At 39.0% G+C, this 18,750-nt stretch overlaps 1 protein-coding gene across 4 annotated transcripts in view; it reads left to right on the top strand.

The window, feature by feature from the left end:
• The window catches only part of TBCEL (tubulin folding cofactor E like), a 65,019-nt gene that overhangs the window by 15,208 nt on the left and 31,061 nt on the right, over positions 1-18,750 (top strand). For 3 of the 4 annotated variants that reach the window (XM_025266747.3, XM_006044889.4, XM_044929606.2), the window contains 4 exons: positions 5,566-5,715; positions 7,380-7,519; positions 13,700-13,881; positions 15,178-15,434. In XM_025266747.3, the coding sequence (XP_025122532.1) occupies positions 5,583-5,715; positions 7,380-7,519; positions 13,700-13,881; positions 15,178-15,434 (712 nt within the window). In that variant the 5' untranslated portion in view covers positions 5,566-5,582. The remainder of the gene's footprint in view (positions 1-5,565; positions 5,716-7,379; positions 7,520-13,699; positions 13,882-15,177; positions 15,435-18,750) is intronic. The other variant, XM_025266748.3, reaches the window with a different exon arrangement.

Below are 18,750 nucleotides of genomic sequence, written 5' to 3'. Positions count from 1 at the left end.
TCATTTTGATTGTAGTTTAGTTCTGAGGCTCAGATGTGCTTTGTTCTGCTTTCTTTTTTGTTGTTTAGTCACTCAGTCTGTGTCCAACTCTTGCAACCGCATGGACTGTGGCCCTCCAGGCCCCTCTATCTATGGGTTTTCACAGGCAAGAATATTGGAATGGGTTGCCATTTCCTTCAGGAGATCTACTTGACTCAGGGATTGGACCTGCTTCTCCTGCATTGCAGGCAGATTCGTTACCTCTGAGCCACCAGGGAAGCCCTTTCTTTTTCTTTATCAATGCCCCTTTACAAAAATATTTCCATTTAGCCACCAGTTTTTTTCTTTTCTTCCTCAATTCCCAATTCCTTTAAAACTTATTATTTCTTTTAAAATTATATATTCCACATAGTCGAGTTTGGCATTTTTTTCTCACAAACTGTTGACAATAATGACTTAAAAAACACTTTGACAGATCAGGTCAGTCCCAGATATTATCACTTAAAAATGTTTTGTATTTTGAAAAGATAATATATGGGAAAGGAAAGGGTGATATATGCATCTGGTGAGTTCAGGTGGTTCAGACAGGTACACAGTAAAAAACCACTCTCCTCACTTTGTTCCTCATTTCCTCTCTTTGGAGTCAACCACAGGCATGAATTTTGCTACTTTTGTTTTATATCCTTCTGGATATTCTACCTTCTGGAGATAGTCTATACATATATATATAGACAGATAAACCTATTTTTTAATAAGATTTTAAATGTTTTGGGACTCTGGGATAGTTTTGGAAGTTGTGAATGAGGCTGGTATTAATAGTGTTTATATAAAATATAGAATTCTGCCATAAAATTTTTTGGTGAAGTAAATATTGGTCTTGCATACCAGCATAAGGCCATATCTTCCTCTCTTAGTGGTCAGATATGGCCTGTTCTCTGTTTCCAGTTGTGTTGAGTTTCATACTAATTGTGACCTGATGTTGAGTCAAATTGATAGCAATTGAGGTTACTTAGGTAAATGGGTGTCCTATTCTGATATTAATCTATTTGGCAAAAGTGTCCTGAGCTCCTTATCCTTGCACTTTCACCAGGGGCTTATAAAAAGAGCATATAGCATAGTCAGAATTTGAGGCACAAAGGGGTTAAGATATTCACAGGCACACTCCATGACTCAGTAAGAGAACCAAGCAACATCACCCCCAGATTCCTGGTTCCCTGGCTTGAAGCCACAATTCAGAACACTTTTATAAGTTTATTAGAACTCTGCAACTGTGGAAGGTAATCAGATGTAACTTGACACCAGTTCTTTCCATAGTAATAGATTATTGTTCCACCTCCAAAAAAACCCTTTAAAAGGCTCCAATTAAAGGTCTTTTTCCATCCTATACTTACTCATTTTTCAGTCTATTTGGTTTTCAGTTTTCCAATTCCCACCTACTGTTCTTCCTTCCAAGTGCCCCAACAGATTTTGAGTAGATTTATGTTACTGATCCATTTTGCAGTCTTAGTGTTCTAATTCAAAATCTGTGTATTAATGCGTACAGTATCTGCATTCATGGAAAGCTGTTCCAGTAGAGTATCCTGGAAAATAACCAGTGAAGTTGCCTAACATTGCTTTTTAGTCTTTAGAGGAAAAAAAAAAAAAAAGCAGACTACTTAGAAAAACTTAAAGCATGGGGCCATGAGGAATAACTTTTAAGTTCCCACGATTGCTTGCTTACCAGCATTTACTTTAACTTGTATAAGTTTCTAATGTTACCATCCTCATATCAGTTTTAGTAGTATAATAGTCAGTTACTTGGCCACCAAAAGCCAGTTTATTCGGGAATAGCCAGAGGATTTACAATGTGAGATGTGCAAACTATGGCAGACCATAGGCAGATCCAAGGAAGGGGAACTTGCTTTTATAGGGAAAATGAGGGGAGCTGAAGAGGGTGGCGTTACATAACCAAAGAGTCCATTGAGGAAGCTGGGAGTCCAAAGTATGGCGGTTGGTTGGGCTGTTTTCAGTCTCTGGCTGGGTTGTCACTGGGTGGAGCATTTTTTTCTTCCTGCTGGCTAGTAAAGTAGGCAACATCTTCCTGTCATAGATGAAGGCCTGCGTCTCTTCCTGTTTGAAGTAATTAATGTCACATGGCAGGGATGAAAGCCCAGCCTATAGCCCTGTCCAGACTCCAGTTTTAGCCAAGGTCTCTTTAATTCCACACTCAGCTTGTCTATATTTAAATTGTGATTAAGATTATTGTCCTTGAATGAAGAGGTTTAGGATTAAGTGAATGTGAAGCTTCCAGTTAAAAGATGCTGTTTAATCTTGGTGACTGTTATTTTGACACTGACAGGTGAGCACCCGCCCACACAGTTTTCATTCTTCTGAACTGCCAGTTGTATGTATGGAAGATAGCAGTGCAACCTCTTTGACTTTCTGTTAAACGTTTCTGAAAATTCTCTTGGCGTTCTGCTTGAGGCGGCCTTTGATCAGAACCGTGGGGCCTGTCACTAGTGGCATAGCACCTGCTCTGTGCTGTCTGCTGTCGGTGATGAGTTTACGTTGAGAAAGAACCTTTCTACCTGGAGGTTTCTGGAGTCGTTGATGAAAATGCAGAGTTCGGTTTTGGCACAGTGCTGGGACAGAGGACAGCAGCATGTACTTACCACTCCATGTGCGCAGAAGGAACAAGCTCTCTTGTACTAAAACAGACCCTGTTCTTAAGCTCCCAAATGACAACCGTGACAGAGGGCAGCCCTATATTTTCAAGTTTACTTGTAGTATACTTGTTATGAAATGCATTTCCACTGTCTAAACTTTGATAGATCGTACAGATAAAACTTTTGGACATGTGGTCAATGAGTGTCTACTCTGTGCTCTAGGTGTTTGTGAGTTGATGTCATAAAGTACAGAAGACGTAAATGGGCCAGGTTTAAAGACCACTTTTATATTCATGTCATTTTTACATTCCTACTGCAAATACAAGAGGAAATTTTTAGCTCATCCATAGTGGGAAAACTTGAAGTGGAAAGAGGTTAGATAACTAGTTTATGTTTTACCCAGCTAGCAATTGCCAGAGTCGAAGTTTTCTATGTTTATGTGCCTTTTACCACATTACAGATTCCTTTTATAGTTAGTAACAGTTCTGAATTTTAGAGATTTACAAGAGCCCTATAATCTAAATAACACATTTGTACATTTCAGAGCTCTATGGTAACCCTGAACTCCAAGTAGTATAGATATTAATATTGTCTTTTACAGAAAGGACATTTAAGCCCCAGAGAAACACAATGTCTTGCTCAGTGGCACAAAAGTATTAAGTGATAGAACTGGGTGGGACTTATATCTACTCCTGATCCTGAATCCTCTGCTCTACTTGGCATACCGAAAGCTAGTTATTTTATTAATAGTACTCAGCGACACTTATTGAACCATGACTGTGTGTAGAGTACTGTGCCAGATGCTGTGAATCAATACTGAAGAAGCAGAATTGCATAGCATTGCTCACCTTTATAATGCCATGGTGGAGCCAGGACAGTCACATGAGGAAAATACCTAACATGAGTATAATTAGACTGAAAGCAAAAGCAAACCCAGTGCAGCATAGTGAAGTAAATGTATCACTGCCGATGGTAACCAGTTTGCAGTGCTATCTGACTAGTACCAAACAGCCTTCTAGAAGGCTCATTCCTGCTAGTTTTTCCTAGGACCAGGTACCAGTAGTCATTTTCATACTCTCCAGCTCTACTTGCTGCATCTGCATAATCTAAACTGTGTCAGGTCTCTCCTATTTTAAGAGGAAAAATCTTGGGCACTTGCTCCCCTGACCCCTACTCTGTCCTATTCCTGCCTTCCTTATCAGCTCATTTTCTTCCTCACCTCATCAGAACTTCTCAAAGTGTTAGCTATGCACTCCACTCTCTGTCCCTTTTTGTTTTCCTTCATGATGTTGCTTCCTCTACCTGGATCTTAAATATCAATGTCCTGGAGAGTTCTGTCACCTGACTGTCCTTATTCATGATATTTCCTGATGAGGTCCAAAGCCTCACCTCAGGCTCACCGTTCTCACCCAACTTCAGTCTGTTTCCCTGAATCAGATGCCTCAGATTGAACATGTGTAAAATAGAATTCATCATTTTCCTGCTTAAAACTAGATCTTTCTGCATTCTCTTTTTACTTAGGGTTATCACCAGTGACCTAGTCACCTGGACTAGAAACCTGGGAGCCAGCCTTGACTCCATCTTCCCCTCAGCCCCTAAAACTCCTGAAAAGCTTGCTTTCTAAGTAGATGTTGAATCTGTTTGTACTACACTGCATCACTGGGCTCTCATTGTGACACCCCTGTACTTCGCAGCATCTAACTCTTCTCCCAAACAGGATCTCCTCTGTCTGAGATTCCTATTTAGGTGATCCTGATGCTCTCTGTTGTTAGATTTCTTCTGGTTACTCTTTTATACCATTGTGCATTCTCTCTGCTCTGTTTAAGTATTCAAAGAAGAGTACTCTTCTTTGAGTACTCTTTATCCTTCTTCCTTTTTTTTCTGATTATTTCAGTAAAAAGCTTAGTTTCTAATAGGCAGAACTACAGAAGACAATTGGTGGCCTATATTTTGATTTATGTTTAATGCAGATCAAAAGCCAGTTCCTCAAGATAATGGTAAGCAGGCCCACACTGTTTGATGTTACCTTTTTTAACCTATGCATGAGTACTGGGAGTATGCTGGGATTACAGTATGTTTGTACCCTTAGCTGAGGTTAGACTTAACCTTGACAATACTAATACTAATACATTAGTGCTAATGATACTCTGACTTAGTTAGGATTGGGCTCATTTTTAAGTGACTGAAAAATTGAGGACAGTGGCTCAAATAAAACAAGGTTATTCCTCTTTTACTGAAATTTCCAGAGATATGCACTGAGCAGCATTATGGCACCTCAGTTCCATGACATCCTCAGGGACTTAAATCCCTTTCAGCTGTTTGTTTCACCTTCCTTAGGATGTGTCTCTTGGTCTCATAGAGCAAGGATCTGTTTCTAGGCAATAGAACTGAGGAGACGGGGAAGGAGGACAAAGGGCACACTGGCTATCTTTTAAGGATTATTCCCAGAAGCCTCCATAGAATTCTTTATTTTTATCCCATCAACTAGAACCTATATACTCATTCCTCAGTAGAAGTAGCTGTGGAAGAAGAGAGGACTTTAAGTAACAAATGTCAATTCAGGGTCAAAGTATTCATCCCATTCTTCAGTCTGATGTGTAATCTGCGCCTTCCTATTGGCCCCCTTTCCTCCTATCGCATGAACCCGTGCACCAGCCAGAGTCTTCCTGTTACACTTGGCTGATGGCCTTCTCTTCTAAATCTTGTAGCTCTTTTCATCTGTATTGCAGTTACCATATGCTGAACTATATTGCTGCCATTTGTCTGCCTATGTAGCTTCACTAAATCATGAGATCTCACCACAGTATAAGTTCCTGGGGTCAGTGACCATCTCTTCTGTGTTGGCAATGCCTTGCTTAGTACCTTGTAAATAATTGATTCTCAATAAATATTTCCTGTGTGACTAAATAGACAAATTTTGATGATTTCTGGTTTCTTATAGAATTTTAGGAAAGGAAGATGGATCAACCTAGCGGGAGGAGTTTTATGCAAGTATTATGTGAAAAATACAGTCCTGAAAACTTTCCTTATCGCCGTGGTCCTGGGATGGGAGTCCATGTCCCAGCCACACCTCAGGGCTCTCCTATGAAAGGTAAGAAAGATGGGACATAAAACATTTATTTACTGGAACTTACTTAGGACATTAAACCAGACTATTGCCTTATTTGCAAATGATTCCCTTTATTTTGAATTATGAATTGAATAGCCTTTCTCCCTTTCTATGATTTTAGTTTCTTGGAAAACCTGAAAGGATTTATCTTCCTCCAGATTGGCCAAAAGGCATTTTAGTTGCACTCACAGGGCAAGAGCAATATTTGAATGAGAGTATTTCAAAGAACTTGGAAGGTAGAAGATAGTACAAGCCTGGCCTGTGTCCTCAATGACCTCATAGCCTATTGGATTACAAGATACTCACATTTATAAAAATATATAATAACACAAGGTAGTTTATATTGAATCAAATGAATGGCACACTGATTGGGAAAGAAATTTAGGGAGTGAGTTAATATGAACAGGAAAGAGTTCAAAATTGTGAGATTTGAACTCATCCTTCAAGAAAGTAAAATTTGGTTAGAGAGGGGATAAAGACATTCTAGGAGGGGGCTTATGTGAGCAATCATCTACAACTGGAAACATACAATGTGTGTTTTTGGTTTGCATTTTAACTTAATGTCGTAATTAATTGTTCTTGGAAATAGTTCTTTGTCATTATGGGAGGTTAATATTAAACAGTGTTTTAAAGTTCCTATGTCCGAAGGTTACTAAATGTTTGTTATTTCTCAATACCACTATCTTACCACTCCATATAAACTGGAACAGCAGAAAGAAGTGGATTTCTTACTTGATCATTTTTTTAGGATCCACTTCCATCCTGAGAAAATTGATTTTGTGAAAAGCACTAAGTTGAAAAATCATATTATTTGAGGCCTCCAGTCATAAAATATACTTTTGTGAGTCTTTGGTTTATATCAAATAGGAAAAAAGTGGCTGAATTATCATATTGATCCTTTTTATTAGAGATAGGAAGAGTGATTTTATTGGCTTATTTTTGAACAAGCAGTAGTTTGACTGAATTCATTGAATGGTTTAAGACTCTGAAACATATTCTCTCATAATTATATATTTTTGAAAGTCTCATTTTTCTAAGGGACAAATTCTATGTGGACATGAAAGGGGGTTGACTGATGGACAGGTATGGGAGAAAGATGTAGATTTTTAAATGGATTCATGTAAGTGAGGAAGATTCCTTGAGTTGATATGAACTTGAAGAACAGACTTGATTTAGCCGATACACTATCTAATGGTCTGAGATAATTTTCAAAGGCAACAAGAGGTGAAAATACAAATCAGACTGTCTGAGAAAAGAGCTAACCAGAATGATACTTTTGAACTAAATTTTAAAAAGAAAGAATTGAGGCCATGAGAAGACAGTGGCAGCCCTGACGTGAACCACAGGGATCTCATGTCAGATGATAGGGTGACAGTGTCGATGATGGTGCTGCTGTTGGTAGCTGAGCAAACAGTCCTGCAGGAGGTAAAGCCTCCAGGACTTTTCAGTCTAGTACTTCTAATCTTCTCCTGGGTCATATTTGGCTATCTCCCCCTTGAAATTCAGTACCCTTGGATTCCATCACATCCTGTATTCTCAGGGCCTTGTGTAATATCACATAATTTGATTTTGATTCCTGACGGTTCAGTGTATGTAGACAAGAATTAGGCTGATGTAGAACATGTTTCATTTCCCTTGTGATTCAGATCGCCTCAACCTCCCAAGTGTATTGGTGTTGAACAGCTGTGGAATAACCTGTGCAGGAGATGAAAAAGAAATTGCTGCCTTCTGTGCTCACGTGTCAGAACTAGATCTTTCTGACAATAAACTTGAAGACTGGCATGAGGTAAAGCTTCTATATTGCTGAGTTTTGGTGAAGGGCAGCAATGACTCACCGTATGATTCTGTGTTGCTATGTATGCTGTGAACTCTGCTTCTCACTTGGGCTTCTTCTCTGTATGTCTCAAGAGAAATAACTGATTGCTTCAACTGTTTCTATAGTGATTTTTCAGTTAACTTTGTTATTGCTTATTTGTTTTTCATTAATGTGAAAAACACTGAGAAACTTTATTCTAGGCATCAAGAGGTTAATAAGACCACAGAGGTTTAGACTGCTAACAGTGCATTAAATTATCTCCTGTTTCACTAGTTTACATATCCTGTGTTCATTCTCTGCTACTACTTCAATATTTATTACCATAAATTGACATAAAAATTGCTGGAGCTCAAAACTAAGGTTATAAAAATGTTTTTTCTTGACACTGAAATTTATTCCAAATATTTTAGAACTTTTCCTTATTTTATTAAGTCTTATTGGTGATTTGACGTAACTGATGCCTTTGACCTCAGAGTAATTCTGAGTTGCACAAATAATAGTATTATGACATTCTTTCTTGTTATTATATATAACATTACTACCTGATTATAACATGACCTGATAGAAGGTATCTTTAAGAGAAAAGTAGTTCTTCCTGCTTGATTTTTTACCTTAATTTAGGTTCTTATTTCTTATTTGGACTACTGGAAAAGTGTCTTAATGGGTTTTCTGCCTCAGATTTTACTCTGCTTCCTCTAAGCTACTTTCTGCAGTGGTACCAGACTCCTTTAAATAATGAAACGTGATTATGAAGCTTCAAGTCCCTTCACTGATTTTCACTGCCTACAAACAATGGTTTGAACTCTCTAAGTGTGACCCTCCATCATGTGACCCTTTGCTATTTCCAGAGTCTTTTCTCCATCTTTAGCCACGTGCTTTTCTGCAGTTCATGATAAATCCTGACAAGGGAAACTTCCCTGCTTTTATTCATTCTGAATCTACTGTTCTCTTTCTCCTCTGTCTACCCAGCTGCTTTCTGTGTATCTTTCAAGATTTGGCCCAAGTTGTTCCTCTCTGAAATTTCCCCTGACTCTCAATCAGGCAGAATTAGATCATCCTAACACCTATATCTGGAGAAGACAATGGCACCCCACTCCAGTACTCTTGCCTGGAAAATCCCATGGACGGAGGAGCCTGGTAGGCTGCAGTCCATGGGCTCGCTCAGAGTCGGACACGGCTGAGCGACTTCACTTTCACTTTTCACTTTCCTGCATTGGAGAAGGAAATGGCAACCCACTCCAGTGTTCTTGCCTGGAGAATCCCAGGGATGGGGGAGCCTGGTGAGCTGCCGTCTATGGGGTTGCACAGAGTTGGACACGACTGAAGCGACTTAGCAGCAGCAGCAGCAACACCTATATCACGCCGCTGTGACAGAATTGATCACCATGTAGTGCGGTCCCTGGCTTACTTGGCAGTTTTGTGCTGGACCACGAGCTTTTTCAGGGCTTTCTTTTTTATCATCAGCAGTAGCAGTCTAGGCTGGAAAAGAAAATAGCAACACACTCCAGTATTCTTGCCTGGTAAATCCCATGGACAAGACGAGCCTGGCAGGCTACAGTTCATGGGGTCACAAAGTATAGCACATGACTTAGTGACTAAACAGCAAACAGCAGCATTCTAGGCATTCATATGTTTGCTGAGTTCATTAAAGAATAAATGATTGTATCTTGAGGTTTGGTCCTGCCCAGTTGCTCTAACTTTTCCTGTAATCTTAAGAAATTCACTTATTCCTTTATCATCTGTAAGACAAGGCTACTGATAAAATTAATTGTCAAGACACCTGGTAGATATTAAATGTGATACAAATCCTAAGACCGCTTTCTTGTTAAAGAAAAATCTATAACTTACTTTTCTTTAGCTTTTCTTATATTCATTGCTTTCATAGTCTTATTTAATCTGTTATCTGTGCTCCCCATTATATTTCCTACTTTCATTAAGATGTTTGCCAAAATTCTTTGAGATGTATGCCACTTGATTTCTAAATCATGTGTTAATATATACAGATTTACCTGGCTGTTTCCAAGAAACAGTCTCTACTTATCCATGTATTTATTGATTGGTTCACTTATACAAACAACTCTTCCAGTTCACTGTTCAACAAGTTACAGTGTGTGCCTTCTGGGTCCTTTGAGATGCTTAATTGACATGCATGCTCTGTCCACATTGTACACATGCAAAAAGAACTACCTTGTTAATCCTCCTTCTCCAGGATTCCCACAGCAGTCCTCCTGCTGAACTCTGGTGAGACTTTTGACCTGCGTGGATGACAAGTCAGACCAACTCTTACCCTGAATCATTTTAGCTCCTATGTTCACAAGCTGATTCCCCTAAATTTATTCCTTTGGCAGTAAAAATTTCACAGAGGTGTTGTACTTTGTGCTTTGACCACATACATACGCTTTTGCTAACTGATGGGAACAGTTTAATAGAGATATAACTGCTACCTCAGAAGGATGATTTGTGTCAACATGGATCAGAACACAAAATTTATACTAGGTAATTCAGCCTTTTCTCTGCTTAGACAAAGATCTACACTGAACATTTTTCCAACCCACATTGACTGATAGAGCCAGAGGGTCACATGTTTGGGCTTTCCAGGCGGCGCTGGTGATAAAGAATCCACCTGCCAGTGCAGGAGATGCAGGAGACGTGGGTTCGATCCCTGAGTTGGGAAGATCCCTGGAGTGGGAAAGCGCACTCCACTCCAGTATTCTTGCCTGGAAAATTCCACAGAGAGAGGAGCCTAGTGGGCTACAGTCCATGGAGCCTCAAAGAGTTGACAGGACTGAGCTCACAGCTGAGACGACACTCACAGCCACACGTTTATTTGCACTGTATTGGTGCTCAGTTTATATATTCCTATAAGTGCCCTATAGTCTGATTTCAGGCAGTTTTCAAATGAATGTTTGCTGCTACCCTTAAAGTTTCCATTTTCCAATTTATTTTTGTTTTCATCTTTCCTTTATATTTTGTCCTTCCCCTTAACTGTAGCTCATCCCAGTCTTCTAGAATATATATCAGAACACAGAGATAGGGGAGAAATACTGACAGTGGAAGAATATTGACCTTTTTTAGAATTGATTAAACTCTCTGCCAAGCTACAGAAGGCCTCATAGGTCACAGTTTTAAAATATTACATTCCAACCCATTGCAACACATGTATTTGATTACCAGAAAGATCATCTGTCCCTGGCCATTAACTAAGTTTATTTCAGCCAGTATTTGATATAGCAGTATGGAACAGAATAATCTAGTTTGTCCTTTCAGTGTTTTTGAATGGTCATTAATGTTATAAGTAGCTTCTTTTATACTTTAAACAACTGGCTGCTATCTATTCAGAGGCTAATATAAATAGAAGTGAGAAGTGTAATACTTGGGAGAGGCAAAGATTTGTCTCCAGCCCTTCTAAAACTGGGCATCTGTATGTATAAAAAAAAGAGATGCATTTTTTAGCTTTTGATTTGAATATTTGGCTAAGTAGATTTTTGTCTGACCTTTCCCAAAGTATCTCTTTTATCCTCCTCTCCTTATCAAAACCATTTTATAAAGGAAATTGAACTAAGCAGTTTAGAGGAGGGAGGAAGCCCCCACTCGGGTGAAGTAGAGAATAGCTTAGGTATAAATTACAGATTGTTATCTTACAGCCCTTTCCCATTTCTCTTAAAACCTTAGTTTCTTCCTTTTCAAAAGTAGAGGGTCCCCTGTTAAGTCATAGAGCTGTAGAGACCAAAGAGGTGGTCTGAGTTCATCTCCATGTTCTGCATATGAGTATCCTGAACTCATTTCAGATCGATGGGTCTTGTTTTCTAGTTTTAGAATTTAAAAAAGAGAAGCCTGAGATACTCATTGAATATCAGCCTTTACTATTAAGACATTTTTCTGCCATGAATAAACCTACCTGTGTAATGAGTATAATATTTTCCAGAATATTGTTAATCTAAGGTGACCCAAAATCCTTTTAAATTTTAATCTTTTAAAGAAGATATTTATTTCTAACATGTATTATTTTCCAAATAATATTTGGATTATTCGGTTGTAGTCCATTTTTTAGGATATTCTGGGGCTGAGTCATTATTTTTTTAATTAATTAATTATTTGGAGGATAATTACTTTACAGTACTGTAATGGCCTTTGCCATATAACAACATGAATTGGCCATAGGCATACATGTGTCCCCTCCCTTCTGAGCCCTCCTCCCACATCCACCCCATCCCTCCTGGTTTTCACAGAACAAAGGAGACACAGACATAAAGAACAGACTTTTGGACATGGTGGGAGAAGGAAAGAGTGGGATGATTTGAGAGAATAGCATTGAAAAGTATACATTACCATATGTAAAATAGATAGCCAGTGGGTGATGTATGATGAGTCATTACTTTAAATCTTTATTCTCATTAGATAGTAGTGCAGATGCAAACCATGAAGAGGATCACATCAGGTATATGCTAGCCTTGGAAATTCTTTCAGAAATTGTTTCAAAAACACTTGAGAGTATCCATCTTGGGGAAGTTTTCTTCTTTATTATAAAAATAAAATATGAAGGGTGGTGGTTAGCAAAGGGTGTATGCTTTGTTTATTTAACTGGGGTTGTACTAAAATTGGGAGAAGGCAATGGCACCCCACTCCAGTACTGTTGCCTGGAAAATCCCATGGATGCAGGAGCCTGGTAGGCTGCAGTCCATGGGGTCGCTAAGAGTCAGACACGACTGAGCGACTTCACTTTCACTTCCCACTTTCCTGCATTGGAGAAGGAAATGGCAACCCACTCCAGTGTTCTTGCCTGGAGAATCCCAGGGACGGGGGAGCCTGGTGGGCTGCTGTCTATGGGGTCTCACAGAGTCGGACACGACTGCAGCGACTTAGCAGCAGTAGCAGCAGCAGTACTAAAATTAGAACTTATCCTTCATGCTATAGTTGGAGCCAATTCCTTTTCATCTTTTTTTTTTGTCCTTAAAGCTTAGCTAGTCATCATCTTCTGTGTGAAAGGCCTTTGTATCATTGGTATCCAGGTGGTAGAATGCAGTAAAGGATCGGTCCATGTGTGGACTATTCAGCTGCATTGTGGCCACTCACTAAACTCCAAATCTTAGGCATATATCACCGAAATGCTTGGTACCATTTGATCACAAAAGAGATCAAACAGGAGAATACATGCCAACTGGTATGAATCTCTTGCATTTTAAACCAAAGCCTAGTGTGCTGTGCTTAGTCACTCAGTCGTGTCCGACTCTTTGCAACCCCATGGACTGTAGCCTGCCAGGCTCCTCTGTCCATGGGGGTTCTCCAGGCAAGAATACTGGAGTGGGTAGCCAGCCCTTCTCCAGGGGAACTTCCCAACCCAGGAATCGAACCCAGGGTCTCCTGCATTGCAGTGGATTCTCTACCACCTGAGCTACCCAGGAAGCCCTAAAAAACCTAGTACAGTGCATATTGAATAGTTTAGGTCAGTAATCAATGAAGCTCATTTCCTTTTTTTTTTTTCTTTCTTGTGTACCAAGTTGCTCGCTAAATCATGTTTGATGATCATGATCATGTTTTGATCATGTTTTCTCTTTTGTTGATGATCATGTTTTCCCTTTTGTAATATAGTCACAGATGCTTTTTATTTTTAAGTAAATATATTTTAAAGTTTGGTGCATCTTTGGACCAAGCTGAAAGTGTTTTCTAAATGATTATGTAATTAATTTTGAATACCTGAATTGTTACCATGTGGTCTTCAATAAACCTTTAATTAGCCTTAATATTGTACTGAGGATGGAAGGAAGAGATATTCAAAGAGAATTACTTGTACATGACCCAATCTCAGCTCTTTAGAAAATGTCATCCAAATGATCTTTTCTCCAAAATATCATATAGCGATATCAAAGAGAATATTATACAGAGCAGAATCAAAAACTTTGCCAAAGGCAACATAGAAAATTTTTCTTTTATACCATTAATTTTCAGTGATGCTATAGAAAGGAATTAAATCATTTGCCATGACTTGTTGAAATTATCTATGCCTCTCTGTGCATACCATCTCTAAATAGGACTTCATAGTATAAGTGGCATTTTGCCTGGAGACCCACTCACTTAGGTTTTCTTGACTATGATTGCTGTTTAAAATCTATGATTACTGCCTAATATGCTTTTCTTTTTTTTTCTCCATAGGTCAGTAAAATTGTGTCAAATGTTCCCCAGTTGGAGTTTCTAAACCTGAGTTCCAACCCTCTGAATTTATCAGTTTTAGAAAGAACATGTGCTGGGTCCTTCTCTGGGGTTCGAAAACTTGTCCTCAACAACAGCAAAGCTTCTTGGGAGACAGTCCACACGATACTGCAGGAGTTACCAGAGTAAGCCCAAACGGCATGATGGAGAGGGAACTATGTTGCCGTCTGTGTTAGTACCTAGAATTACTGCTGGCCTCCCACCTCAGAAATACTAGAACTGCAGATTGAATGGAGAATGAGGTTAGAAAAATGAAGTAATTAAATGAGGGTGTGAGGGTAATCTAGTAGCATTTTCACTGGAATACTTGTACAGTGTTGAGTAGCACCAAGACATAGGATATGTCATCCTTTGGCTAGAAAATATCCCTGAGAAGCACTTATCATTTCAAGATCAACCCAGCCTTTCTCCATTTTAATCTTCTGATTACCTGATTCCAGAATTTTGCCTTAGCCCTTGTCTTTAGGAGGAAAGAATCATAGTGTCTCTAAAATATATTAACGCTCAGATGATTAAGTAAGTGCCTAGCTGGCATGATGGGAGAATGGACCTCATATTCTTTTCAATAATTTAAGCAGGAAATTATACTTCTGTGTGTCAGTTTAGAAATGTTTTGTTATGTTTTGTTTATATCTATCTTTGTATATGCACATAAATATTCAAAGGAAATAGTTTAAAGAAATATATGAAGGTGTAGTGTCCTTGATTGTCTAAATACGGAAATTATTAAAGCCTTTCAGAGTCTGGTCTCAACTCACTTATTCCATCTTAGTTTCTCACTCTCCCTCTAATGAGATTGGTTTTCTCACTGCATGCAACATTTAGCATAGCATGGAATGAGCTTTAAATCACAGTTCCACTTCCTAACCATATGACCTTTGATAAGCTTATTAATCTCTTGTCTATAAAGTGGGCATAATTAAAATTTCAGAAGTGGAAGTATGGTATATAAAGCACCTGCACAGGACCTGACACAGCGTAGGAATTCAATAAATGATAACTATTATTTCTATTTCTAAACACTGTTCATGTTGTTTCTAGAATTTTCTTTTATCTCCTCTCAGTTTACCCACCTCTGCCCCTTCTTCAAGGCCATGCTTCCTTTCCTGGCTGTTCCAACTACAATTTCAATTCCATTCCTAGATGAAGTGGCATTGCACTTACAGCGCTGCTCCGTTGAGCACTTATTTATTTAATACAATTACTTTAGTGCTGGCTTGTGTCATTCTCTGCTCTTTTATGTACTGTAGTTGTCTTCCCAGCTGTATTTTAAACTTCAGAAAGACATCTTTATATTTGTGCTACTATACGTAGCAGAGTCTCATACGTAGTAGATGCTTATTTACTGAGTGACTAAAAATAGGTGCAAAGTAGAAACTTGACTGCTTTAAACAATGAAATATTTCCTTTTTTCTCTGCAGTTTGGAAGAACTCTTCCTGTGCCTTAATGACTATGAAACAGTGTCTTGTCCTTCTATTTGCTGTCATTCTCTTAAGCTACTACATATAACAGACAATAACCTCCAAGACTGGACTGAAATACGCAAGTTAGGAGTTATGTTTCCCTCACTGGATACCCTTGTCCTGGCCAACAACCATTTGAACGCTATCGAGGAGCCTGATGATTCATTGGCCAGGTTGTTTCCTAATCTGCGATCCATCAGCCTCCACAAGTCAGGTGAGGGACATGCTTGTTCTTATTCTACATGCAAATTGATCTGCACTTATGCGTGAAAAACAGTGAAAGTGTATTTCTTTCCATCATAGCTCTGCCTTCTTACAGGATGCTTTTACAGAGTGACATGTAGATGCCTATTGATTAGTTAAATTTAAGGCATTCATTTTTATAAATGCTGTGGTAAATATCAATATTTATCAAATATTCACTTGGCATAGTGTTATATTAGTTATTAATATTTTATATATTAAAGGGGCCATGCTATGAAAGAAGTGAAATTGATGAATTGGGTAGTAAAAAGAAGGGTGCTGCTGCGGCTAAGTCACTTCAGTCGTGTCCAACTCTGTGCGACCCCATAGATGGCAGCCCACCAGCCTCCCCCGTCCCTGGGATTCTCCAGGCAAGAACACTGGAGTGGGTTGCCATTTCCTTCTCCAAAGCATGAAAGTGAAAAGTGAAAGTGAAGTCGCTCAGTCGTGTCCGACTCTTTGCGACCCCATGGACTGCTGCCTACCAGGCTCTTATGTCCGTAGGATTTTCCAGGCAAGAGTACTGGAGTGGGGTGCCATCGCCTTCTCCGAAAAAGAAGGGTAAAAGAGTACAAAAAGTTACAAACAAGATGGTTTTGTCTGGATTTAGGTTAAGGAATCCCAGTCCTTTCAAATTCCCACTTATCTTTTCTAGTATTTACATATAATTGATTATCAGTTTGTTGCCATTTGATTCTGCATATATAACAGGAATGAATATTTTAGCCTAATTTTAAAAATGAGTAAATTTTATTATTTGGAGTCTTAATATTCACAGCAAAATTGAGCAGAGAGTACATAGAGTTCCCATATACTCCCTGCCCCTACTCATGCAAAACCTCCCCTTCTATCAACCTCCCAGCACCAAAGTGATACATTCAGTTTACCTACATTGACATCATCCAAAGTTCAGAGTTTGCACTCTTGGTGGTGTTCATTGTGTGGGTTTGGACAAATGTATAGTAACACACATCTACCATTGTAGTATTGTACACCTTAGTTTACTGCCCTAACTAGCCTCTGTTCTCTGCCTGTTCATTGCTTCTGCCTCCCTAATCCCTGGCAACCACTGATGTTTTTGCTGTCTCCATACTTTGGCCTCTTCCAGAATGTCACATAGTTGGAATCATACAGTGTGTAGCCTTTTCAGATTGGCTTCTTTAACTGAGTAATTCACTTCTTTCTCTTAGTTTAAATTCCCTCATGTCTTTTCATGATAGCTCATTTCATTTTTAGTGGTAAATAACACTCCATTAGCTGAATGTACCACAGTTTATTTATCTGCTCACAAACTGAAGAATATCTTGGTTTCTTCCACATTTTGGCTTAATTAATAAAGTTGCAAACCTCCATGTGTAGGTTTTTGTGTGGACATGTTTTCAATTCATTTGGGTGAATAACAGCACAGTCGCTAGATCATATAGTAAGAGTATGTGTAGTTTTGTAAGAAGTTACGAAACTCTCTTCTAAAGTGGCTATACCATTTGCATTGCACCAGTAATGAATGAGAGTTCCTGTTGCTCCACATCCTTTGTCAGCATTTGATTCTGTGAGTGTTTTGGCTTCTGGCCATTCTAACAGGTGTATAGTGGTATCTCATTGTTTTAATTTGCATTTTCCTGATGGCATATGGTATAGAACATCTTCTCGTATGCTTACTTGCTGTCTGTATTTCTTTGCTGAGATGTCTGTTCAGGTTTTCTGCCCATTTTTTCATCAGATTGTTACTTTTCCTATTGTTGAGTTTTAGGAGTTCTTTGTATATTTTGCATAACAATCCTTTATCCATGTGCCTTTAGCAAATATATTCTCCCAGTCTGTGGATTTTCTTCCCATTCTCTTGGCATTGTCTTTCTGCCTTTTTTTTTTTTTTTTTAAGAAACCAACTATATAAGGAAAAATAATTCCGACCTGTAACTGAAAACCACACAGTTTATTTCACCATGGAGATTTTAAGGGTGGGAATTAAGTCTTAAAAACAAGTGATTATACAGCAATTGTCCTCCAATTAAAATTTTTTAAAAAACAAGTGATTTGCATAAGGAAACTGTTTATTTCACAACTGACACTGCTTGAGCTAACTCCATTCTTCCTCCTAGATAGAATGCTGTTCTGAAGAGGACAGCAGTGACCTGGGTTGGTTATGCACCAGTTTATTGCTGCTCTGCCTTTACCTTGCTGAAGGCTGATAGAAATAGGAAGGGAAGAAAGGGACTACGTTGTTCTCTGCAGTGGATTTAATTAATATGTTGTAAAACTGACCAGGAGTATTTTTCCTGCCAGTGCCAAGTAAAGACTTGGATGCTACATTTGTTCACAGCCATAGAAAGAGTTTCCTTTTAAGACTGACCAGTCTTAATTTGTTGCCTATTTTCCTGCCCAAGGGGTTCAAGTTTTTTCTGTCTCAATTTGTTTGTTTTAAATTTTGAATGTGTTTTCCCTATCCCCAAGATGGAGATAGTTGAAAGATAATGTTTAGTTTCTGGTTCTGTGGACTTTGCCCATTTTAGTACTTGTTAAGTAAAAATTTAGTCTAGCAGTATCCACTCTTAGATTCTGTGAGTCTGTATTTGATGAAAGAGTTGATCACATTACTTTTAAAATTTTGTAATCATGACATCCATACTGCTTATTAAACCACTGGTGGTCCCCTTTACCAGCCTTTTGGGTAGAGAATCAGTAGATGAGTGAATGTTGGAGAGTAAAGGGGATCCCTTGAACACTGGGGTCACAGAGAAAGGAGAGGCTGCGGGGAAGTTTTATGGTGTTTTATTGGAAACAGTGTCAGACTTTATTTTTCTGGGCTCCAAAATCACTGCAGATGGTGACTGCAGCCATGAAATTAAAAGACACTTACTCCTTGGAAGGAAAGTTATGACCAACCTAGATAGCATATTCAAAAGCAGAGACATTACTTTGCCAACAAAGGTTCGTCTAGTCAAGGCTATGGTTTTTCCTGTGATTGTGTATGGATGTGAGAGTTGGACTGTGAAGAAGGCTGAGCGCTGAAGAATTGATGCTTTTGAACTGTGGTGTTGGAGAAGACTCTTGAGAGTCCCTTGGACTGCAAGGAGATCCAACCAGTCCATTCCAAAGGAGATCAACCCTGGGATTTCTTTGGAAGGAATGATGCTAAAGCTGAAACTCCAGTACTTTGGCCACCTCATGCGAAGAGTTGACTCATTGGAAAAGACTCTGACGCTGGGAGGGATTGGGGGCAAGAGGAGAAGGGGACGACAGAGGATGAGATGGCTGGATGGCATCACTGACTCGATGGACGTGAGTCT

The sequence above is a fragment of the Bubalus bubalis genome, chromosome 16, assembly GCF_019923935.1.
Source record: "Bubalus bubalis isolate 160015118507 breed Murrah chromosome 16, NDDB_SH_1, whole genome shotgun sequence".
In the NCBI taxonomy this organism is placed as follows: Eukaryota; Metazoa; Chordata; class Mammalia; order Artiodactyla; family Bovidae; genus Bubalus; species Bubalus bubalis.
This window is presented reverse-complemented; position numbering and strand designations above follow the sequence as displayed.